Consider the following 21,980-nt stretch of genomic DNA (forward strand, 5'->3'; position numbering starts at 1 on the left):
TTTTATTGTAACTCTTAAGAAGCTATATAACCAAACAATCTCAGGCTATATTTAGTCTTATGTTTATTATACAATGTTCAAAAAAGAGCACGCGTGTACACAAGATGAAATATTATGTTTATCATTTACATAGTGAATAATAATAGAAACAACGTGCACAATCAGAGGGGACTGGTACAAACGAATTTACAGATGTATTTACATGTGTCCTTACACTACAAGCTGGACCAGTAACACAAGTCACACCTTCTATTCAGAACGATCAAACATTGTTATCAGATTTTATCACAATTATCTCACGATACACAAATGGACTTTGAGATTGTATTCTACTGACAATAACCTTTTAGTCCCAAAGGATACAACAAGCTAGATAAAAAGCGCTAGAAAGAGGGTGAATTGTAGTACACATCTCGGCAAGGTAACTTAAATGAACATTGCAGAATTGGTTTTGCTGACAAAACAGTTGCTGGCAGTGTAAGCACTTTGTAATCCACCATATGTATGAGCTGACAAACCTGTAGAAGTTTGAGATCGATCGGCCATCTGGGTCACGAGAAAATAGTGAAAAACCGATTCACATTGCATGACATTCGATGCAAACAAAACAATGAATAAAACGCTCACTGAGCGATAAACTCCAAACACGAAATAAGAGTATTTATTTCTCAACAAATATGACATTTTAGACAATAATAATTCATGGGAAATTTTCTACTATCGTCATCATTAGACAGTGTAATTTTTATGTTAATCTGTGATCTTCACGATTTTTGTTTCTTACCATTCAATTCTGTAACGTTCCTTTAAGCAACATTTCACTTTAACATTTAATAATGCAAGTTAAAGGCAGTGGACACTAGTGTAGTTACTCAACTCAAAATAATTGTAAGCATAAAAACTTACTTAGTATTAATGAGCAATGCGGAGCTGTTGGTAATAATAAAAGCATTGTGAGAAACAACTCCCTCTGAAGTAACGTAGTTTTCGAGAAAGAAGTAATTTTCCACGAATTTGATTTCGAGACCTCAGAATTAGATCTTGAGGTCTCAAAATCAAGCATCTGAAAGCTGGTCAGGGCCAGGATAAATAAAAACACTTCATCAAACTTCCCCCTAAAAATTCACACCCCTCCTTTCTGAAAACCATAGATCCACCCCTGACGAAAGTAAATAACACTAAACACACGGACATCAAGTTTGGGCAAGTGACTTGTGATATCACAGACGCGACTCGGTTGATATTTCATATCAATTCTTATGCGAGGATATTCTCATACGGAAAAACTATGATTTGATTTATTTTTGAAATCCCATCTGAAAATCCCAATAAAAATCGATGTACTGGAACTTGGGGTTGAGGATAGCATCCAAGTTGTTGCCAGTTGTTGATAAATACATCTTTGAATTTCATCTTTGATACAACACAGGGAAAACCTAATCCTAAATCAATACTAAAAGTCAGCCCACTCCAACGTTATAGATGCAATGTGATATCATTGGGACATGCAAGGTAATACCAGAGTTGTGCCTCATTTTCCTTGCAGGTGTCCATCTGTGACTTCAATAATGAAGTCAGGGTAAAATACACACGCATGAAAATGAAATAAGATCTGTGCGTTGGAGTTTAACCAAGTACGAGTGCAATACGGCGAGGTGTCATTTCAGAACTACCGTAGGGGTTTGGTGAGGTACTCCTGATTGTACTCTCAGCATAAAGGGTTTTGAAGATAGTGGTTACCATTCTTAGGTCAGATAAACCGAAAGGGAATCGTGTAATAACTCTAATTAGGATAATAATTGCATCAGGATAAAGAATATCATTTGGTTTTACCCGTACATGCAAATGTATAAAGCACTGTAGGGCTTTCCCAACAGTTCTGTGAAAAAAGGGTGGGATTCGAACCCACGACCTTTGCCATTCTAGAGAAGAATCTCTGTGGTTTAGTTGGCAAGACATCTCACTATTGTTATACAAAAACTAAACTATCAATTATGCATGTCTCAATAGCAGAACGACCAATGAACATCTTGAAATCCTCAGTAGGCCTACTGGGGTCGATTTCACAAAGAGTTAAAAACATATATGGGTAGGCCTAAGTAAGGACGAGTAACTCCTCCCCTGCCCAAGCATTGTTTCTAAATCTATAAATACTCATCCATGGTTACATAAGCCATAATTAATTAAATCAAAGTTGTCAATAATTTACACAAAAATCTACAGTTCATTTAATTTACTTACATTCTTGATTAGCAAGAAGAACTAATATTTGGCCCAAACTTAAAACTGTGTAAGTTTATCACACAGCTTCCTTTTCTATATTTACTGCTAAAGTTGTGCGACGCTAAACTATGCCTCAAACACCGAACCTCTCAGTCATGAATAAATGCATGTAATAACCATAGTATCCAGGGAGCCTGATGTTGTCCATCGCACGACAATCCAAATATCGAAAGCCCCTAAAGAACAAAATCTCCAGATGCCGATATTCTTTGAAATTCATGGGAGACAAGTGCGAGAAACAAGAGCAAATCAATTGACTAGCTAGGTGGTTGAGGTAGCTAACTTAAAGGCAGTGGACACTATTGGTAATTACTCAAAACAATTATTAGCATAAAACCTTTCTTGGTGATGAGTAATGGGGAGAGTTTGATGGTATAAAACATTGTGAGAAACGGCTCCCTCTGAAGTGCCATAGTTTTGGAGAAAGAAGTAATTTTCCACGAACTTGATCTCGAGACCTCACATTTAGAACTTGAGATCTCGAACTCAACCATCTAAACGCCCACAACTTCGTGTGGCAATGGTGTTTTTTCTTTCATTATTATCTCGCAAGTTCGATGACTGATTGAGCTCAAATTTTCACAGGTTTGTTATTTTATGCATATGCTGAGATGTACCAACTGTGAAGGCTAGTCTTTGACAATTACCAATAGTGTCCACTGACTTTAAAGCTCGCTGTGTTTTGAGGAAGCTAGCTTGAAGCAATAATGGATCAAATTGCTGGTTCTTGTCCTAAAACTTACAGCGATGAGCCTACGGGTTTGTCTACTCTTAGTATTTGTTGCCACAGGGTTGTCAGAAGACAATAATGTATCTACTGCAATCTTTGTCTGGGTGACCTCACAGCTTAAAGGCAGTGGACACTATTGGTAATTACTAAAAAATAATTATTATCATAAAACCTTTCTTTATTACGAGTTAATGGGGAGAGGTTGATAGTATAAAACATTGTGAGAAACAGTTCCTCTGAACATGGAGGTAGAATAAGAAATTCTACCTCCATGCTCTGAAGTGACCTAGTTTTCGAGAAAGCAGTATTTTTCTACGAATTTGATTTCGAGACCTCAGATTTTGAATTTGAGGTCTCGAAATCAAGCATCTAAAAGAACACTTTCGTGTGACCATGGTTCGACAAGGGTGTTTTTTCTTTCATTAATATCTCGCTACTTTGACGACCGATTGAGCTCAAAAATTCACAGGTTTGTTATTTCATGCATATTTTGAGATACACCAACTGTAAAGGCTAGTCTTTGACAATTACCGATAGTGTCCAGTGTCTTTAAATATGCACTCAACCTCATTTTACAGAAGCCATTTACCACAAGTCACAAGTAAATCAAAAACAGGGTTTACTTCCTTGAACTGCCAACAACAGCCTGCAGCAAGTTGTGTATGCTAATATATATTTTGAGTAATTACCAAGCGTGTCCAGTACCTTTAATATCTATATTCTCCATCTATAGAACTTTATCACGCTGTCGACATCTTGGTCATGTCCCCTGTTTCCAATTACAGTAATGAATGCAAACATTCATTGCGCATGGCACCAGACTATTATTTCATTCATTGCGCATGGCACCAGACTATTATTTCATTCATTGCGCATGGCACCAGACTATTATTTCGTCCAGCCTCAGTTTGGTTACAATGAGTTAGAATGGAGTAAAATCAAGACGACCACACCGTGCTAAAGGTCTATACTTGTGATTCCTGCAATTTTTCTCCCTGATTGTACTAAGCTTTGAAATAAATGAACAATGAACCTTGAAATTGGTTTTATACATGCAGGCCTATATGTACATTGTATAATATATTCTACACAAGCTCTGGTGCGGACACAACTGTGAAAGTTAAACAGGTACACAATCAAAGGGCTGGATGTGCGAGTCACACCTTCCCCCTGTCTCCTAGTCACTTTGTCCCCATGGATTGCTGAGATTTCCCTGCTCTAGGAGGTTTGTTTCAACCAAGGCCTTCATGTAATATTTATCATGCATCATTATTATTCCAACGACTCAGAAATGAAAGATGACTCCTGACGTGACACGGGCACGTTGTCACAGTAAGGGCAAAGTTTTCAGACTTTTTACATTTTGGCTTTCTGAAGTCAACATTTTACGGCAATCCGGCTGCCATTGAGCGCTGTGCAAACCTCAAGGGATTATAGGAGACGGGCTACAGGGGGACAGGCCATCAATAAATACTACAACTTTGTCAACCATTGATTTGCATCTGGATGCAGTATCTTACAACAAAACTGGTAACTTCACTTCAAATTAATATATAATAGAAAAGTTTTTGTTTTCATTGAAAATGTACAAAACTGTACTTTTAACAAATTGACACCAGGGTCCAATTTCATAAAGCTGCTAAGCAGAAAATACAGCTTAGCAAACCTCTATGCCAAGCAAAAGATGGATGGGGCACCAGTCAAAACAGTGTAAACTCTATGGACTTTTGGCTGTTAATCTGTTTCTGCTTAGCAATATTTGTATGTGCTTAGCAAGTTTTTCTGTGCTTGCAGGCTTTATGAAATTGGTCCCAGAAAGCAATATTAGGGTTCTTACAATGTGCAAAATGTCTCATGTGATTTTATTAAAAGCCAAGCCTATCCATGTAGGCTACAAACATTTTGAATTTGTGTAAAGTATGGTAATGTGTTTAGAGTTTCATCCATGTAGCAAAAAAAACCAGTACTTTTTGTGTGAAATTGCCCCCCAAATTATAAAAAACAAATATTAATACCATTTTGACACAATATGATAAGTCGAGTATGAGATTGAACATATGGATTTTAAGTACACGTACAACTGTATGTCACTAGTGGGTGCGATGATGCCATCATCAATGTACATCATTTAAAAAGCAACTGGTACCAATAACAGTCGTTATTTAATAGAAGATGTTACATTGAAATTGAAAACAGAATTTAGAGTAAGCCGAATCAATGTTGAAGCGGTCACTCTCCTTCCATCAAGTAAATAATTGCTTTCTCAATTCACTTGTACATTACCAGAGGACATGTCCGCAATGCAATATCAAACACCTGCATGCCTGCTATTGCAGACAATGAAATGAACATAAATTGAGTTTCACACAATCTCTTTGTATAAACATTAAGGGGAGTCAATATTGAAACCATTCCTGTATCTCAAGGTTTTTCCCCCCAGTATCTACGTTAAAGGCAGAGGACACTATTGGTAATTGTCAATGCCCAGTGTTCTCACTTGGTGTATCCCATCATAAGTATAAAATAACAAGTCTGTGACAATTTTGGCTCAATCGGTCATCGAAGTTGCGAGAAAATGATGAAAGAAAAAACACCCTTGTTGGACGAATTTGTGTGCTTTCAGATAGAAATAAAAGACTTCTAGCTTGAAGTCTTTTATCATTTTAGTGAGAAATAACCTCTTTCTCAAAAACTACGTTACTTCAGAAGGAGTCATTTCCCACAATGTTTTATACTATCAACAGCTCTCTAATGCTTGTTCCCAAGTAAGTTTTCAAGTTAATATTTGTTTTGAGTAATAACCAAACGTGTACCTTCCCTTTAAGGATGGTTTGTTTTCATACATGTATATTTTTTCCTGTTGTGTCCTTAGGCAAGTTGTGTATGTGTGCAGGACACCTGCCTGGCTGTAGGGTTTAGTATGGACGGAGAGAGTAGAACGCTACGAGGCAAGATAGATTGAGAATGAGGTATGGAAGATGTGTCAAGGAATAAAGGAGTCACTTTATCAATCAAGAAAACTGCCATGTTGCAAGGGCTTGGTATTTGTGTCTAGATATAAATTCAGTTTGATTTAGTTTTCTGGTTAAAGATACTGGACACTATTGGTAATTGCCAAAGACCAGTCTTCTCACTTAGTGCATAGAGAAATTCTCTATGCTTCGTGTATCTCAACATATGCATTTAATAAAAAACCTGTGAAAATTTAAGCTCAATTGGTCGTGGAAAATGCGAGATAATAATGAAAGAAAAAACACCCTTGTCACAAGAAGTTGTGTGCATTTAGATGGTTGATTTTGAGACCTCAAATTCTAAATCCGAAGTCTCGAAATCAAATTCGTGGAAAATTACTTCTTTCTAAAAAACTACGTTACTTCAGAGGGAGCCGTTTCTCACAATGTTTTAAACTATTAACCTGTCATCATTACTTGTAACCAAGTAAGGTTTTATGCTAATAAATATTTTGAGTAATTGCCGCTAGTGTCCACTGCCTTTAAGCGCGTACATCACATTTTCTGATACCACTGATTGTAAGACATCAGTAAAAAAGCTGCTTATAAATTCATGCATTAGGCTTGTACAAAATTAAAAACAAAATTATGTACACACCCTTCAAACAAGAAATAATCTTAAGCACTAATGCTTATTAAAACAAACACATCATAGCAATGGAAGGCATCTATAACACATGATCAAATAGGAAAATATTTCCAAATATGTAAAACATAACAAAGACATTTGTGCCCAAGTGCTCAGTGCTCTTAGTTGCAGAATCAACTTGGGCATGTTTGTATGTAACTATGTTCATGCATTAAAATCCCTGGAAAAAGCATTACCCTCTTCCATATAGTAAAACAAAGTATTTCCACCTACATGTACTTTAATAAAGTTTTAGCATATTTTTGCGGTTTGGAACACCGATTGGAGGAGGATTAAAATTACTTTCCCCCTAAACGATGGAAAAATGATGATAACATAATATGTCTATTTTAAGAAACCAAAGTTAAACTTCATACAATATCTCCAGGTTTAAGCATGATTAAAAACAAAAGCTATTTACAGAACAGCCCTCTTCACACTGTATCGCTTATCCCCATGGAATACAGTCCTGGGGAGGCCCCGTGGAATACAGTCCAGGGGAGGCCCCGTGGAATACAGTCCTGGGGAGGCCCCGTGGAATACAGTCCTGGGGAGGCCCCGTGGAATACAGTCCTGGGGAGGCCCCGTGGAATACAGTCCTGGGGAGGCCCCGTGGAATACAGTCCTGGGGAGGCCCCGTGGAATACAGTCCTGGGGAGGCCCCGTGGAATACAGTCCTGGGGAGGCCCCGTGGAATACAGTCCTGGGGAGGCCCCGTGGAATACAGTCCTGGGGAGGCCCCGTGGAATACAGTCCTGGGGAGGCCCCGGGGAATACAGTCCTGGGGAGGCCCCGTGGAATACAGTCCTGGGGAGGCCCCGTGGAATACAGTCCTGGGGAGGCCCCGAGAGTTTGTTAACCCCTCGGTTACACTGTCCCTGCTTACATGTAGGCCAGTATTCCATGGGGTTCCAGCTGCAAGTTTCAGGATTACCCTAGGGTTTTACTGCTTACCCCTACTCCAGATAGGAACAGCGTTGTCTATTCCCCCCCTGGTATGCCAGGGGCAGGGCAAGGGGTAAAGCGACCATAGTGTGAAAAGGTCGGCCGTTATTCCCCGGGGAAACCTCGGGAATTGAGTAGTGTGAAAAGGGCTTACCTTTGATCACTCAAAATAGTCAGAATACTGCCTTGGAGTACGAACTCTTCTGGTCCGAGTCGACGTGTACACAGAAGGGTGGAGAGTTCCTTTATCATCACAGTCTCCATCACCACCTGGGCCTGCATCACCACCTGGGCCTGCATCACCACCTGGGCCTGCATCACCACCTGGGCCTGCATCACCACCTGGGCCTGCATCACCACCTGGGCCTGCATCACCACCTGGTCCTGCATCACCACCTGGGCCTGCATCACCACCTGGGCCTGCATCACCACCTGGGCCTGCATCACCATCTAGGCCTGCAAAACCATCTGGGCCTGCATCACCACCTGGGACTGCATCACCGCTTGCTCCAACGTCACTGCCTGGTCCTACGTCACTGCCTGGGCCTGCATCACCACCTGGTCCTGCATCACCACCTGGCCCTACATCTATCTTAGCTGAGGATGAAGACTCATGCGGTTTTATTGTCTTAGAACTCTCATCATCAAAACTTGATGTAGATGAAGATGATGATGATGAGGTCTGTGGTTTCATCTTGCTTTCTGTATCCATGGAAACCGGATCCAAAACCTTGGTAGCAGTTTTTGTTTGTTGAGATGTGGCATCAGTGACCACAGGTGCCTGTAGTTTTGGACTAGGGAGGGTACTGCCAACTTTTAGACTTGTATTTAAGGAGGTTTGTCTGCCGATTGCTTTGACCTCAGCCAGTATGATTGGATTTGGAGAAGGTTTAACGTCTGGTTTGCTAACAGAGATAACTTTGGTTACTGGAGCTGGTTTAAATGCTGAGGATTGACTCTCTGGTTTCTTGATATTACAAGGGTCTGACTGGATGACGATAGGTGAGGCTCGACCCGTAAATGTAGACCTTCCAGATCTATCTCCGAAGGATGCTCCTCTTCCCACTGGTAGCTTCACTCTTGCTAGCTGGACATGTGGAACGTGTTGTTTACTAGTTATTACTTTGTCAGTTGTAGACTTTACAGAAAGGTCTATGTTTGCTGCTGTGGTAGATACGGGTTTGCTACCTAAGGTGGAGAACTGGGACACCCCTTTTCCAAATATACTAGAGCCTGCAGTTTTGGAAGTACTTTGGTTTGCTTGAAGAGAGCGAACTGAGATAGTAGTGCTAGATGGCAAATGAGAACTCATGAGACTTTTACCCAGTGAGGAAAAGGTTGTCTTGGTGGATCCTGCTGCTTGCTTGGAGTCTGTCTTGGGACTAGCTATGCTGTCAATGAGCTGAACTTTCTGAAGACTGTGCAGGCTTGAAGAAATCCCCGTCGACACAAAAGAAGAGGAGCTGGAATTCTGGTTGAACATTGCTGAAGCAGATACTTGTGCCGTGACCAGCTGTGGCTTGGCTTGATGGGGCCCTGCTACAGACTTACTCAGTGTTGTCAATGGTATGCCAGACATGTTTCCCTTTTCAAGATCTTTCAGAATTTTAGCTTTGGTGACTGTACCTGGTATGCGTGATGAGGAAGTTAATGACACGGTGGTGAGTGGAAAGTCATGAAACTGAAGCTTTTGAATTGCTTGTTCATGTTCCTTATCAATGTTCATCTTTTTGTCAGGGCCAGACGTTGCAGTTGTAGTCATTTTTGGTTTGACTCTTGTAGGACCACCCTGAGCAGCAAAGAGACCTTGTAATGCAACGTCTGGTGAAACCATTTGGGCTAAGGAGAGTCCAGGATCCAGACTACCAGACGTGGTTTCAAGTTTCCCTTGAGCAAGGCTTTCAAGAGCCTTCAGAGTGACGCGTCCTGGAACATCAGATGTTGCAGGCGGAACACTTTTCAAAGCGGCTGACACAAGCTGTGGAATATTGAGGAGACCTGCAATTGAAGCCACTTGTTTTGCATTTGATGGAGCACTGCTAACAGCTTCCGAAGAACTTGTAGTTTGGCCATAATTGGAAAGCATTTTGCCAGCAATTGCCATAGCAGCCTGTTGCACAGCTGCTTGAAGCTGACTTGTGTTTAAACTCTGCTCTAATGACGTAGCTGTGCCACTAGCAGAGAGTGGAGGCTTTGGGTTTGTACTCGTAGTCGTCGGGGCTTTCTGTGTTGAGGGCGCCCTCGGTGGTTTGTGTTTTGTTCCTGTGGATGAGGCTGTAGATACTCTGGAATTCATCTTATAGCCTTCAAGAGTTGTTGATGCAGACCGATCAGAGACAGACAGCTTTGTGGAACCTCTTTGGATGTTGAAGTTCAATCCCTGTTGATACAAAAGTATTATAATTAATAGGATTTCAATAGAGAAATCATCTTTCCTAAGAATTTTCATAAAAAACGTAAACAAGTATTAATATAGCATTGCCGATTTAAAAACAAATAAAATCAAACCAAAATTTGTTTTTCTTTCTTAATAAGCCTATTCGGAATTGCAGCCGTGCATGTCCGTTACTGCTGACATCGAAATTTATCTCCGGTGACCTTTTGACAATACCCGCTTGTCAAAAGGTCACGGGAGATAGATAAATTGCGTTGTCAGCAGTAACGGACATGCACGGCTGCAATTCCCAATAGGCTTATACAACAAATATTTCTAACAGTAAACTTTTTGTTTACCTGGAGAAGTGTGCTCGGTGCCATGTGAGATGAAAGTAGTCCCAACTGTTGTAGCTGAGCAAACGTCATGCTAGTTTTTGCAGTTCCCTCAGCACCAACAGATAGGGCCATGGAGACTGATGGGCTGACCATAGTTCCAGAAGATGTCACGGTAAGAGGCTGAAGAAAGAGAAATTTGAAAAGAGATTTATTGACCAATTCACCTGAAGTTATTGCCAGAGTAAATCTGGGTTAGTACCGGCAAGTGTTTTTTGCTGCTTTTGTTCCTGGTGGTATAGAGTGATGTTGTTGCTTGTGCGGGGTTTGTTCTTTCTACATGTGTGTTTCTTTATCTCTTGTTCTATGTTATGCTTTTTCTACAGGGCCAAGAAGGGAGAACAGTGTTTTTTTACACTGATGGGGCTACCCTGTATAGACGATGTTACCTCTGACGTCACACGAAAATCATAACATGATTCGCGCGCATACCGCCGAGCAAAACCTTTGTGTTTTGGCAGCCAGCTAGAAAGTGTACGCAATCTTACTATGACTATGCAACTCAGTGCCCGGCGAAACATGACGTATATAGTGTTTTGTCAACAGAGGGCGGTTTGAATGTAAACATAGGTCACATCGTCTATAAATAACACTTAATAACAATAATAGTAATAATGGATCATGGACTAATGTAGCATTAACTGTGTTGCAGGTATTGACTCCTGAAAAATGGCAAAACATAACCGACCATTTCAGAAACGGTTACACGTTTACAAAAAATAATCGTAAACGCACACACTTAGTTCTTACATGGCGCTTTTTTAACACACAGAAAGGGGCAACCAAAAATGCTTAGAATTGTTTCCTGCAAAGTATGAGACCAATAAGGGAAATAACTGCCCATCTGTATATTTACATCCCCTATGATTTCCTTAGAGTTGATTACCAATAAAGGCTAACTGCAACACAAATTCATGTGTGGCATTTTATGGCTCCCTTGCTTGTACAATAAGAGACAACCATATGCCTCTCTTAATATTTATGCATGAGGTACCTCACAATGCTAATTCAAAATGAGCAATGGGCGCAGCCATTGTAAGTGATGGGGAACGTGCGCCCATAGCCTCATTTTGGGTAAGAATTATGACGTCATGATTTAGTATTAAGAAACAAAAATCGTGAAACAAAGATCACAGATTTACATGAAACTTACACGGTCTAATGATGATGATAGTTGAAAGCATCCCTTGAAATATTTCTGTCTGAAATGCCATATTTGATGAGAAATAAATAACCTAACTTCGCGTTTGGAGTTTATCGCTCAGTGAGCGTTTTATTCATTTTTATTTTGGCATCGATGCAATGCAAAATTTGTAATCGGTTTTTCACTATTAACTCGTGACCCAGATGGCCGATCGATCTCAAACTTCAACAGGTTTGTCAGTTTATGTATATGGTGGATTACATAAAGTGCTTACTTTCCATCCATACGACAAATGCAACTCTGCAAATGCAAAATAATAGGAAAGCCAAAAGTTCTTACACTGCCATCAACTGTTTTGTTAGCAAAACCCAATTCTGTAATGTTCCTTAAACTGCTTTGCCTCTTTTCTGGGCACACTGTTATAACTTACCATTTCTCCAATGCTGGATGGAGTGGCTGGATTACTCTTACTGCTAATCATTCCTGTTTTGCTCATTGATTTCTGTAAGAGATCAGAAAGCTGGGGGGATGTTGCAGTCAGCGATAACGATGTTGTCACTAATGAAGACGTTGACGAAGGTAAATCAGACGCTTCTACCGAAAGCCCAGAAGGTTCACTTGGAGCAGCTCCTAGTTTCTCTTGGGGTGGGTTGGATGGTAAATTTGCCATGGCAACTAGAGAAGATAGTTTCATCTGTTTGCGCTTGAGAGTGTTTGGGCTCTTACTTCTTTTTCGTTTGTATGAACTAGGAGTTGCAGTCTTACCTGGCAGAGATAATAAAAGAGGAGACATTCAACACTTTAAAGGGAAGGTACACGTTTGGAAGGTCAGGTTTGGAGAGCAGTTGATAGTATAAAAACATTGTGGGAAACGACTCCCTCTTAAGTAATATAGTTTTTGAGAAAGAGGTAATTTCTCACTAAAATAATAAAAGACTTCTAGCTAGAAGTCTTTTATTCATATCTGAAAGCACACAAATTCGTCAAACAAGGGTGTTTTTTCTTTCATCATTTTCTTGCAACTTCAATGACCGATTGAGCCCAAATTTTCACAGGCTTGTTATTTTATGCTTATGATGGGATACACCAAGTGAGAACACTGGTATTTGACGGTTACCAAACGTGTACAGTGCCTTTCATACTCTGGAGATGCAGCATGCAAGTGAGTACTTTTTATAGATGATGATAGTACCAGCGACTTTAATAATAAAGTTGTAAAACAAATGGGTGGCATGTTTTCCCCCCAAAGCTTTCCTGACTGCAGACTGACTTTACGGTTGACATTTTTTATTCAAATTTATTCACACCACAAAATAAAATCCCAGAGCTTATTATGAGAACCTCTGTCATCGTTTCTTTGCTAAGGCAGTGTTTCATTGGCAACAACATTTTCAAAGGAAATAGATTACTCAAGGAGCTCCAAAAAATAATACCCTGGGTAGTCACAGAAATCTTTTCAGAATAGAAGAGCGGTTAAAATCTTCTTACTGTTGGCTTATGATTTGATCTTGTAATTCTTACCCGCTTTAGTCTGGTTCCCTTCCCCTCCTTCTTTTTTCAGTATTGAGTCCAGCTTGGATTCCCTCTTACTTATAGCCATGGTGGCCATGTAGCGCGCATACTGCTCACTGAAACTAGATCCTGGGTTGACTTGAGAGAGTTTCCCTGGCTTGGCAAGATTCTAGAGGAATAGACAAAAGGAAAATTAGAAACACTTGGATTCCGCCTTGATGATGTACAAAATGCATTTGTAGACTGACTGATATGTTTGGTAGCAGAATGTGTCCGTCTCATCTTTTCTAAGATTAAAGGAACACGTTGCCTTGGAACGGACGAGTTGGTCAAAACAAAAGCGTCTGTAACCGTTTTTTATATAATGCATATGGTTGGAAAGATGTTTTAAAAGTAGAATACAATGATTCACACAAGTTTGCCTCGAAATTGCGTGGTTTTTTTTCTACTGTGCGAACTAACACGGTCAGCCATGTCGAGGTAAAAGGAAAACCACGCAATTTCGAGGCATGTTTGTGTGGATCATTGTATTCTACTTTTACAACATCTTTCTACCCATATGCATTTTATAAAAAACGGTTACAAACGCTTTTCAATGACCAACTCGACCGATCCAAGGCAATGTGTCCCTTTAAGGTGAAATAAATTGTAGCAAGGCTTTATTAAAAAAAACAAGGCACCTACGAAAGAAAATTACTTTTTGCCAAGGCAGGGTCTAGGTGTAGGGTGGGGTGGGGTAGGGGGTGGGGTAGTGTGTTGAGGTTGGGTGTTGGGTAGGGTTAGAGCAAAAGTCAATAAAGAGTGTGGATGTCAATTAAAGGTTCTACTTTAGGCAGTCATCATAAAAAAAGTAACAACACCATAACATTAGGTTGAAGATGAATGAATTTTAAGACACAAACAGGATACCTCAAAAACATAAACAAACCAAAGAAAGAAAAAACAGCTAAACCAATTATTGGGAATAGAGATGATCAATATACGTACTTCGCCAGGGGTTGTCGGCAGACTGCTACGTCTTCCCCGACCAGCTGGAGGAGTCTTACGTCCTTTCAGCTCCAAGGATAAATCTCGATGGACTCGTTTCTTACGGTCTTTATCCTTCTCTTTCTTCTTACGATGGTCAACATCAAATTCAGATCGATCAAAACTTTCCGAAACTGATGTGGTGAGAACGGTGCAAAGGAAGTCACTGATTTCATCCTGATGGTAAAAACATATCTTATTAAAGTTATACCAAAGTAACACATTATCCATAGCTCCCCATTATAAGTAGTAGTAAGCCTACAAACTGGAAATGGGCGCCCCAAAGAAGTCTGAAAGTCTGTCCAGGGGTGAGAGTCATGACTAAAAAAAAAAAAGTCTGAAACTTGGAAACAAATTCAAAGGTATGTTGAAATGATGCCATTTCTACCATTTGGTTACCACTGGGGGTTATAGATTCCAAGGAACTTTTGGAAACAGTATCCAAAGCACTAGAGATGTAGACCAATGAGCAGGATTTCTGTGATTGTGGAAAAAAAACTATTGTCTGATTTTCATAACCAGGTCGACATAAAAAGTTTGAATTCAGCCGAAAGTCTGAACAATTTAATCCTTGGTCTTTCCCAAGCCAATATGGCTTATCAGGCTAGTGTCTATATCCAGTTTCATTGGCACTCAACAGCTGAAATTTATTCTATTCCCCCAGTCCATCCAAATTACTTCCCAGCTCTCATTGGCACCAATTTGCACTCCTGGGTGGAGAGAAGCAATTATGGTAAAGTGCCTTACTCAAGGATACAAGTGTCGCAACTGACCAGGCCAGGATTCAAACCCACAATCTGTAGATTACACACATTAAGTCCACCGCCCTAAACTGGTCGGACACGATACCAAAGTCCAAGAAGGCAAGTTGATGAACAAAACATGTGTACATCTATTAAAATCGTTTGTAGTACCTGCTGCTAAAACATAGGATTCGAACTGCCTCTAGCTACTGGGCAATCTCGGTAGTCAAGTTGGTAAGACACTGCTCTAGAATTGCAAGGGTTGTGGGTTCGAATCCCACCGAAGATATGTCTGTGATTTTTTTCACAGAACTTGAGAAAGTACTGAGTATACAGTGCTAACACATCGGTGTATATGGTTAAAAAGCAAAAAATGATATTCTATAACCCGGATGCAAATTAAACATCTATTAAAACATGTGAAGAGTATTGAAGACTAAGACAATTCTTGGTTTACCTGAATGCATCTATCCACCATACTCTGAGTCACTCCTTCCATCTTCTTCTTCATCTTAGACATCCTAAGATGTTCATCTGCTCCTCCAACCACCACCAAGCCAGTCTCAGCTCTCATATGCTCCCTTAGATTCTCAATATCATCTTGTGTACAGACGCTCGACTCCTGGCCGGTAACAAAGAGGGTCGGGGTTTTGCTGTCTAGAAGTGGCTCATCAACTCCCTGCACAAAAACAAACTCTTGTCATGTAGTAGTGTTTGCGATAACACCATGTAATTGTAATCTCTAAGTGAGTTGGGGTGGTTCTGAAAAGAACCGTTGGTTTCAACTTGACGTTTAGATCAGTATGCTCAAATCTTTTGGAGAAAAGAACAAGTAAATTTTTCAAACCTACGATCTTTCTTCAAATTAATCCAAGATGCTCCAACAGTTAAGCCTAAGTTTGAAATGTTCAGTACTGCACTTGAAGCTTGACGTTCTTTTTTGTGGGTTATATTAATTTTTCCGGTTTTCTGCGCCGTCATTGCTTTTGTGATGAATAACAGCGCATTATAAATGTTCAGAATATTATTATTAGAAACTGGGCCATCATTACGAGACTTACCCCTCGTGCTCCATTGATACCAGTGACAGGAAAGCCAAGACACACAACCGCTGTTACATGCTCAACCAATGAAACCTACAAAGTCAACATTAAATAACAAATATTGTCAACATAATTATAGACAAGATCTTTGACTAATACCTATAAACTAAAGTAATACACACAACCGCTGTTGCATGCTCAATCAATGAAACATACTAAGTTAACATAATATAAAAAATGTTGTCACCATACCTAAAGACACTGGTCACTATTGGTAATTGTCAAAGGCCAGTCTTCTCACTTGGTGTATCTCAACATATGCATAAAAAAACAAACCTGTGAAAATTTGAGCTAGATTGGTCGTCGGAGTTGCGAGATAACTATGAAAGGAAAAAAAACACCTTTGTCTCACACGACGTTGTGTGCTTTCAGATGTTTGATTTCGAGACCTCAAATTCTGAACTTGAGGTCTCGAGCAAAATTACTTCTTTCTCGAAAACTATGTCACTTCAGAGGGAGCCGTTTCTCACAATGTTTTGTACTAACAACCTCTCCCCATTACTTGTTACCAAGTGAAGTTTTATGCTGATAATTATTTTGAGTAATTACCAATAGTGTCCACTGCCTTTAAAGACGACATCTACACGTATGAGTAATAGTTGGATTGCACATGACGTCATTGACCACCATCTTTGATGACAAACAATGGAAATGTGAACTCGCTACGCACGACTCCCAGCCAATGATAGCCTTTCACGCGAACACGTTTCATCAATGCTGGCAATCAATGCAAGGGGTGTATTCATTGACTATGACTTGGTACACACAACTGCTTTTACATGTTTCACCAATGAAAACAACACATTTAACACAAAACAAAAATGTTTAATAAGGAGTAAAGACAAATTTAGCAAACAAGAAATTCAAATGGAAACAATCAAAGGAGGGCATTTCCTATTTCCCTTGAAACTTGGCTGGGAAAGATAAACATTGCAAAATAACCTCATAATTAAAGACAATTTCAAATAAGTTAATTATACAAAGAGAGTATGAAATTTAATTTTGTTGAATTTTGGATGCAATACAGAACCTTTAAAATGTGAATAACTTGAGTAACTTACATGGCATGCAATGAGAGCTCCAACAGACCAACCTACAAGAACAATCTGGCGGTTTGGAAAGTGACTCTTCAGCTGGTGAAATAAAGAGGTCATATCAAATGGTTTAATTTAGACTTAAATCATTCAAGATTGGACAATATACTGTTACAGGGCCAAATTTCATAAAGTCTATAAGCACACAAAATTGCTAAGCACAGAACAGTATCGCTCAGTAGAAGCAGGTTACCAGCCAAAATTATCTTTAGTTTGCATTGTTGTGGCTGATGCCCCACTCATTTTTGCTTAGCAAACAAATTTGCTGAGAAGTATTTTCTGCTAAACAGCTTTAGGAATTTGGCCCTTAGCGTCAGGGCTTAGAGTGATATTCATACTGGGTTTGTGTTCCTCGTTTGTAAGAGCTAAGCTGTCCTTACTTACCTCCATGACTTTAGTGCGAACAGCGCCCACCATGTGCTCTAGGCTTTGAGCAACACTGACGCCACTCCCTCCACTCACAGTGTGCATAGTGACTGGAATCACCTTACCAAGGTTGGCTAGTTGGGCATTCCAGAAACGGACACGGCGGGCAGTTGGAGCAGACGGGAACGAGGGACTGTTTGGGGTTATCACAAGGAGAGGGGAACCGGGTAGCTTTTTCTAAATCAGAAAAAAACATGATTTAAGAATAATAAGCTATACTTTGCAGGATAAGAGAGAGATAAGAGAAGGTCTACAGTCAACAACTACTTGTTTTAAAGGCCTGGAATTTCATCTTTGAAAGAGCAAGGTCATTTTTATTTTGCTAAGGGCACTTCGGGAGACTTTTGATGACAATATGTTCAAAGGAACCTACCCAAGCTATCAACAAAAATCAGACAGAGAAGGATGCGATTTGCTGGACATTGCTACAGGAGCAAAGGCGAACCAGTGTCCAATATTGTTCTTAGGACCCCTAAGCATGGGAGGAGGAAACCTGGTAGACCTGCACCATAGAGTTGTATATAAGAACTAGAGGGCGCACTGGCCTATATACGCGACCCGGCATGCGCGCAGGTGGCCATTTTCTAAGTTGACAAAACAGCCATCTCACAGCGCGTGTTTGTGTGGCCATTTTGTAAGTTGAACAAACAGCATCGCGTGAGCGTTCAATAAAAAAACTCAAACGTGTATTTCATATTCAACGCGCGTACAGAATGGCGCCCTTGTCATCTTGCGGTCCCGTTGCGTTTGTGCAAGCAGCATCACCAGTCCGCCCTCTAGTTCTTATATTTAACTCTATGACCTGCACTCACTTACACTGACATTCTCAAAATGGACACGCTACTTGAATCAACAGATTTCAAGTCGGCAAAGGGGGACAGGAAGGCTTGGGGAACCATCATGATTCAAGGACACCACTCGACTTAAGCAAAGCAAGCAAGCAATGTTCAAAGGGACATGATTACTCCATAAAAAAAGGTAACATAGAGCAAAGGCACAAAATTTACATTTTTGGATTCCACTCAAAGTGGATAAAATATTAGACTTACGGGTTTATGTTGACTCAATACACCCACAGCAGGATCCCATGGTCTCTTGAGGAGCAGCATCAAAGCCTCAGAACTTGCTGCAGTACACCGACTTGAGGATGTGGACAGACTTATCATTTTATCAATCAAGCCAGGCACCTTACAATGGAAAAACAATCATTATTATACTAATGTGATGTGACATTAAGATTGTTTTTGCTGACGCTCAACAAAAAGAGCTTTCTAGCCCTGCTTTGTCAACACCTTAGTTCTGGGGTGCCAGTCAGATCCTACTTAACCTGTAATGCCACATAACCAGGACTTACACCTCAGTTATGATACAAGCTCGGGTGCGATATTTTATAATATAATAATAATAATAAATAACATTTATATAGCGCTTTCCACAGGCGTTTCAAAGCGCTTTAGCATTGTGTTTTTAGCCGAGTCTTGAATGAGCTGATTGAGGATGAGTCACGGATGTGAAGAGGGAGCTTGTTCCAGCAAGTTGGTGCAGCTACTGAGAAAGCTCTACCACCATCGAGGGTATTCGTGCGTGGACCATTGGACAGTTGAAGATGGATGTTATATCCAACGTTATTATTACTATTATTGTACATGTAACTGCCATCGAACCCTACCTTTGATTTAAGAGTCTGTAAAACATCCAGATAAATGGACAGGAGAGATGAACTTAAGCTATCTATCAGAACGCTGTGTAACCACTGTGTTAACTTGCCATCCTGCAAACAAAATAAAAAATACCAACAATTATATTATACAAAATGGTGTCAAGAAAATCATTTGTTTGCATTGTCGTGTATACAACGCTTCACGTATACCAACGAACTGCATAAAGCCAAGCTGTGAACTCGCCTTGCCCCTAAAGCAAGTAAAGAACTCGCCTTGCCCCTAAAGCAAGTAAAGAAATCCTAAAACCCCTGATGTGCTTGTGGATTGTCATTTAAAGAGTCACTTTCACGGCCAGGTTGTTCGGAAATGGTTAAGTTCAGGGATGTACTTGGGTTAGTTCTGTATGAGTATAAAGGCAGGTCCAAATCAAACAGCTACAGTCATTTGTCAAGTGGTTTTATTTGAGCTTGGGTTTTTCCACTTTCCACTGAACGTTTTAGAAACAAGTCCAATGTATCCGGTTTTAGTGAGGTTAATAACTCATAATAATAATTTCCCATTTTGGAAAAATATAATAACTTAATATTCCATAACTTAATATCCCTCTATAACAAGTATGTTTGATCCACATGTACTTACCCAACCAATGGAGGCTAGAGTTCTGCGTACTTTCTTAGCGCATTTATCAAGATGAATTCTTCTTAAAACTGGCTCATTAGGATTCTAAACAATCAATATAGATACATGTGTAAATAGAAATTAAAAGACACAATGAGAATGAGAGTTTCCTGTTCTTGGCTAAGCGTTTACTTGTGTGCAGTGAAGGTATTGGTCACTTCTTTGGTACATACATTTTTGTACACGTATGAACATATCAATTCATCAGTTTGATATTTCATGAAACAGTAGCATGGTAAGCTAAATTAGTTTTAACATAGTTAAGCATGAGATAGACATTCATGTACTACTCAAACTGAAAAGGCCCATTCCAGAATACATGTGTTAGCGTACGGACAGTACTTTTTGTGTTGTGAGGCCTGCTGATTAAAAATGCTAGACTTCAAATTTCCCAAAACTAAAATCTATATTGGTTTAAGTTAAAGACAGTGGACACTATTGGTAATTGTCAAAGACCATTCTTCTCACTTGATGTATCTCAACATATGCATAAAATAACAAACTTGTCAATCGATCATCGAACTCTGGGAACTGAAAAAAAAAAGCTATTTGAGCCAGTGATGAAAGAAATAACAAGACGACTGAAATGTCGGCACAATCCTATGAGGAATCTGTACTCACCCCTTCGTACGCTAATCGTGCTAACCGGTCTGACTGCAGATGCTTGATAATCTTATCAAACAATTTGTTTTGGTGGCTGGTCCATCCAATTCTAAAATGAAAAAACAAAATATCAAAAAACAATTAGCTAGACTTTTAAGTTTTTGCAGACAAAACACGGCCACCTTGGGGCCGGTGGGGACTCCAGTACTTATGCTTAATGTATCTGAAAATGAATTTGAGAACTCTCTGTGACCGATTTCATAGAAAACTACTGTTGCACAGAGAGAATAGGTTCTCTTTCATTGGGTTTACTTTCATTGTACGTTGACCCTGAACTACTTAAGGTTCAGAAACATTGTGGTTTACACTTGCAACAGGACATTAGTAAGTTACAGTCTGGATGTGCTTCAGGACGGTTTTTAGTATGACGTGTAGACCTCAGCCTATTGGAACCTACAGTGAAGGAGGCTGGGGTTGGACCATTGTTTTAGGAGGGTTCACTATTATGTTTATTTTCAATGGCACCTTGAAAGCATTTGGGGTTCTTCTAATAACAATAAAGGATGACTTTGACACCGATTTGTGGACCATAGGTTCGCTGGGCTTTCTTCATTATGGATTACTCTATGTGATGGGTAAGTAAAAATAGATACATTTTGTTAGGGTGGGGGGCAAAGTTTTGTAGGATCATCATTCCATACACGCATCAAAGATTGACAAAAACAGCTTTCAATACTTTGGTCACATATCCAGAAGAGAGGGGGACAACCTTGAGAAGATCTTTATGCAAGGATGTGTTGCAGGTAGTCGCCGACGTGGCCGTCAAAAACTTTGTTGGACAGACGGAATAAAAGAACTCACGGGCCTATCATTAAACAATGCATATCGATCTGCACTGGATCTAGACAGAAGTGGACCTCCATCATAACCAGGGTCACAAAGGGTCAGCCATGACTCATAAGACAAAGACGACACGTGTACACATTTGGAATTAATTTTCTTGATAAAAGTTACATGTTAGTTTTGACATTAGTAAAAATTTTTAAATTTTTAGGCAAAGGTTTTTAGCAATACCCTTTCTTGCCTACGTTTGTACATTTGAAAATACATGTACATGTACTGTGCTTTGGACCAAGGTCGAATCGTCACCTTATTATCAGTGTTGTCGTTCTACTTTTAGAACAGGGCCCGTGGCCGGAGCAGTAGCTTGTCGAATAAGAAGCCGTTATTTGGTTGTCTTTGGCGGAATGATGTATGGACTTGGTTTGACACTTGCTTCGACGGCAAACAGTATCATTCTGTTGGGTGTGTCACTCATTGTGATGGCTGGTATGTCAATGTCATTTCATTTTTCAATTTCTAACGATTTCCACTAGCAGACTTTTTGGAACACTAGGTGGCAGCAGACTTACCAGGTAAATCCATTGTTCTTGGTAATGTGCGCATGCTCAGAACTAAGTAAACAATGGGAATTTGCCTGGTAAGTCTACTGCTACCTAGCGTTTAAAAGTCTCCCATTAAAGTTTTTTTTTTCCTGGCTGACCGGTCTACGTAGGTTGGTGGACTTATAAATTGTAATTTATAGAATGTGGGTTTGATTCATGGGCTGGTTAGTCGCAACGCC

The 21,980-nt window shown here is 39.9% G+C and overlaps 1 protein-coding gene across 2 annotated transcripts in view; it reads right to left on the reverse strand.

Moving 5' to 3' along the window:
• LOC117295083 (KAT8 regulatory NSL complex subunit 3-like) overlaps positions 1-21,980 on the reverse strand; it is a 40,774-nt gene that overhangs the window by 11,794 nt on the left and 7,000 nt on the right. The window contains exons 4-17 of one of the 2 annotated variants that reach the window (XM_033777653.1): positions 20,375-20,465; positions 19,715-19,798; positions 19,084-19,185; positions 18,464-18,601; positions 17,373-17,591; positions 16,956-17,027; positions 15,853-15,927; positions 15,249-15,470; positions 14,010-14,225; positions 13,032-13,191; positions 11,941-12,275; positions 10,331-10,489; positions 7,922-9,977; positions 7,752-7,867 (exon numbers count right to left, since the gene is read on the reverse strand). In XM_033777653.1, coding sequence (XP_033633544.1) covers positions 7,758-7,867; positions 7,922-9,977; positions 10,331-10,489; positions 11,941-12,275; positions 13,032-13,191; positions 14,010-14,225; positions 15,249-15,470; positions 15,853-15,927; positions 16,956-17,027; positions 17,373-17,591; positions 18,464-18,601; positions 19,084-19,185; positions 19,715-19,798; positions 20,375-20,465 — 4,039 coding nt within the window. In that variant the 3' untranslated portion in view covers positions 7,752-7,757. Of the gene's footprint in view, positions 1-7,751; positions 9,978-10,330; positions 10,490-11,940; positions 12,276-13,031; positions 13,192-14,009; positions 14,226-15,248; positions 15,471-15,852; positions 15,928-16,955; positions 17,028-17,372; positions 17,592-18,463; positions 18,602-19,083; positions 19,186-19,714; positions 19,799-20,374; positions 20,466-21,980 lie in introns of both variants that reach the window. The other variant, XM_033777652.1, reaches the window with a different exon arrangement.

The sequence above is a fragment of the Asterias rubens genome, chromosome 9 (genome assembly GCF_902459465.1).
Source record: "Asterias rubens chromosome 9, eAstRub1.3, whole genome shotgun sequence".
In the NCBI taxonomy this organism is placed as follows: domain Eukaryota; kingdom Metazoa; phylum Echinodermata; class Asteroidea; order Forcipulatida; family Asteriidae; genus Asterias; species Asterias rubens.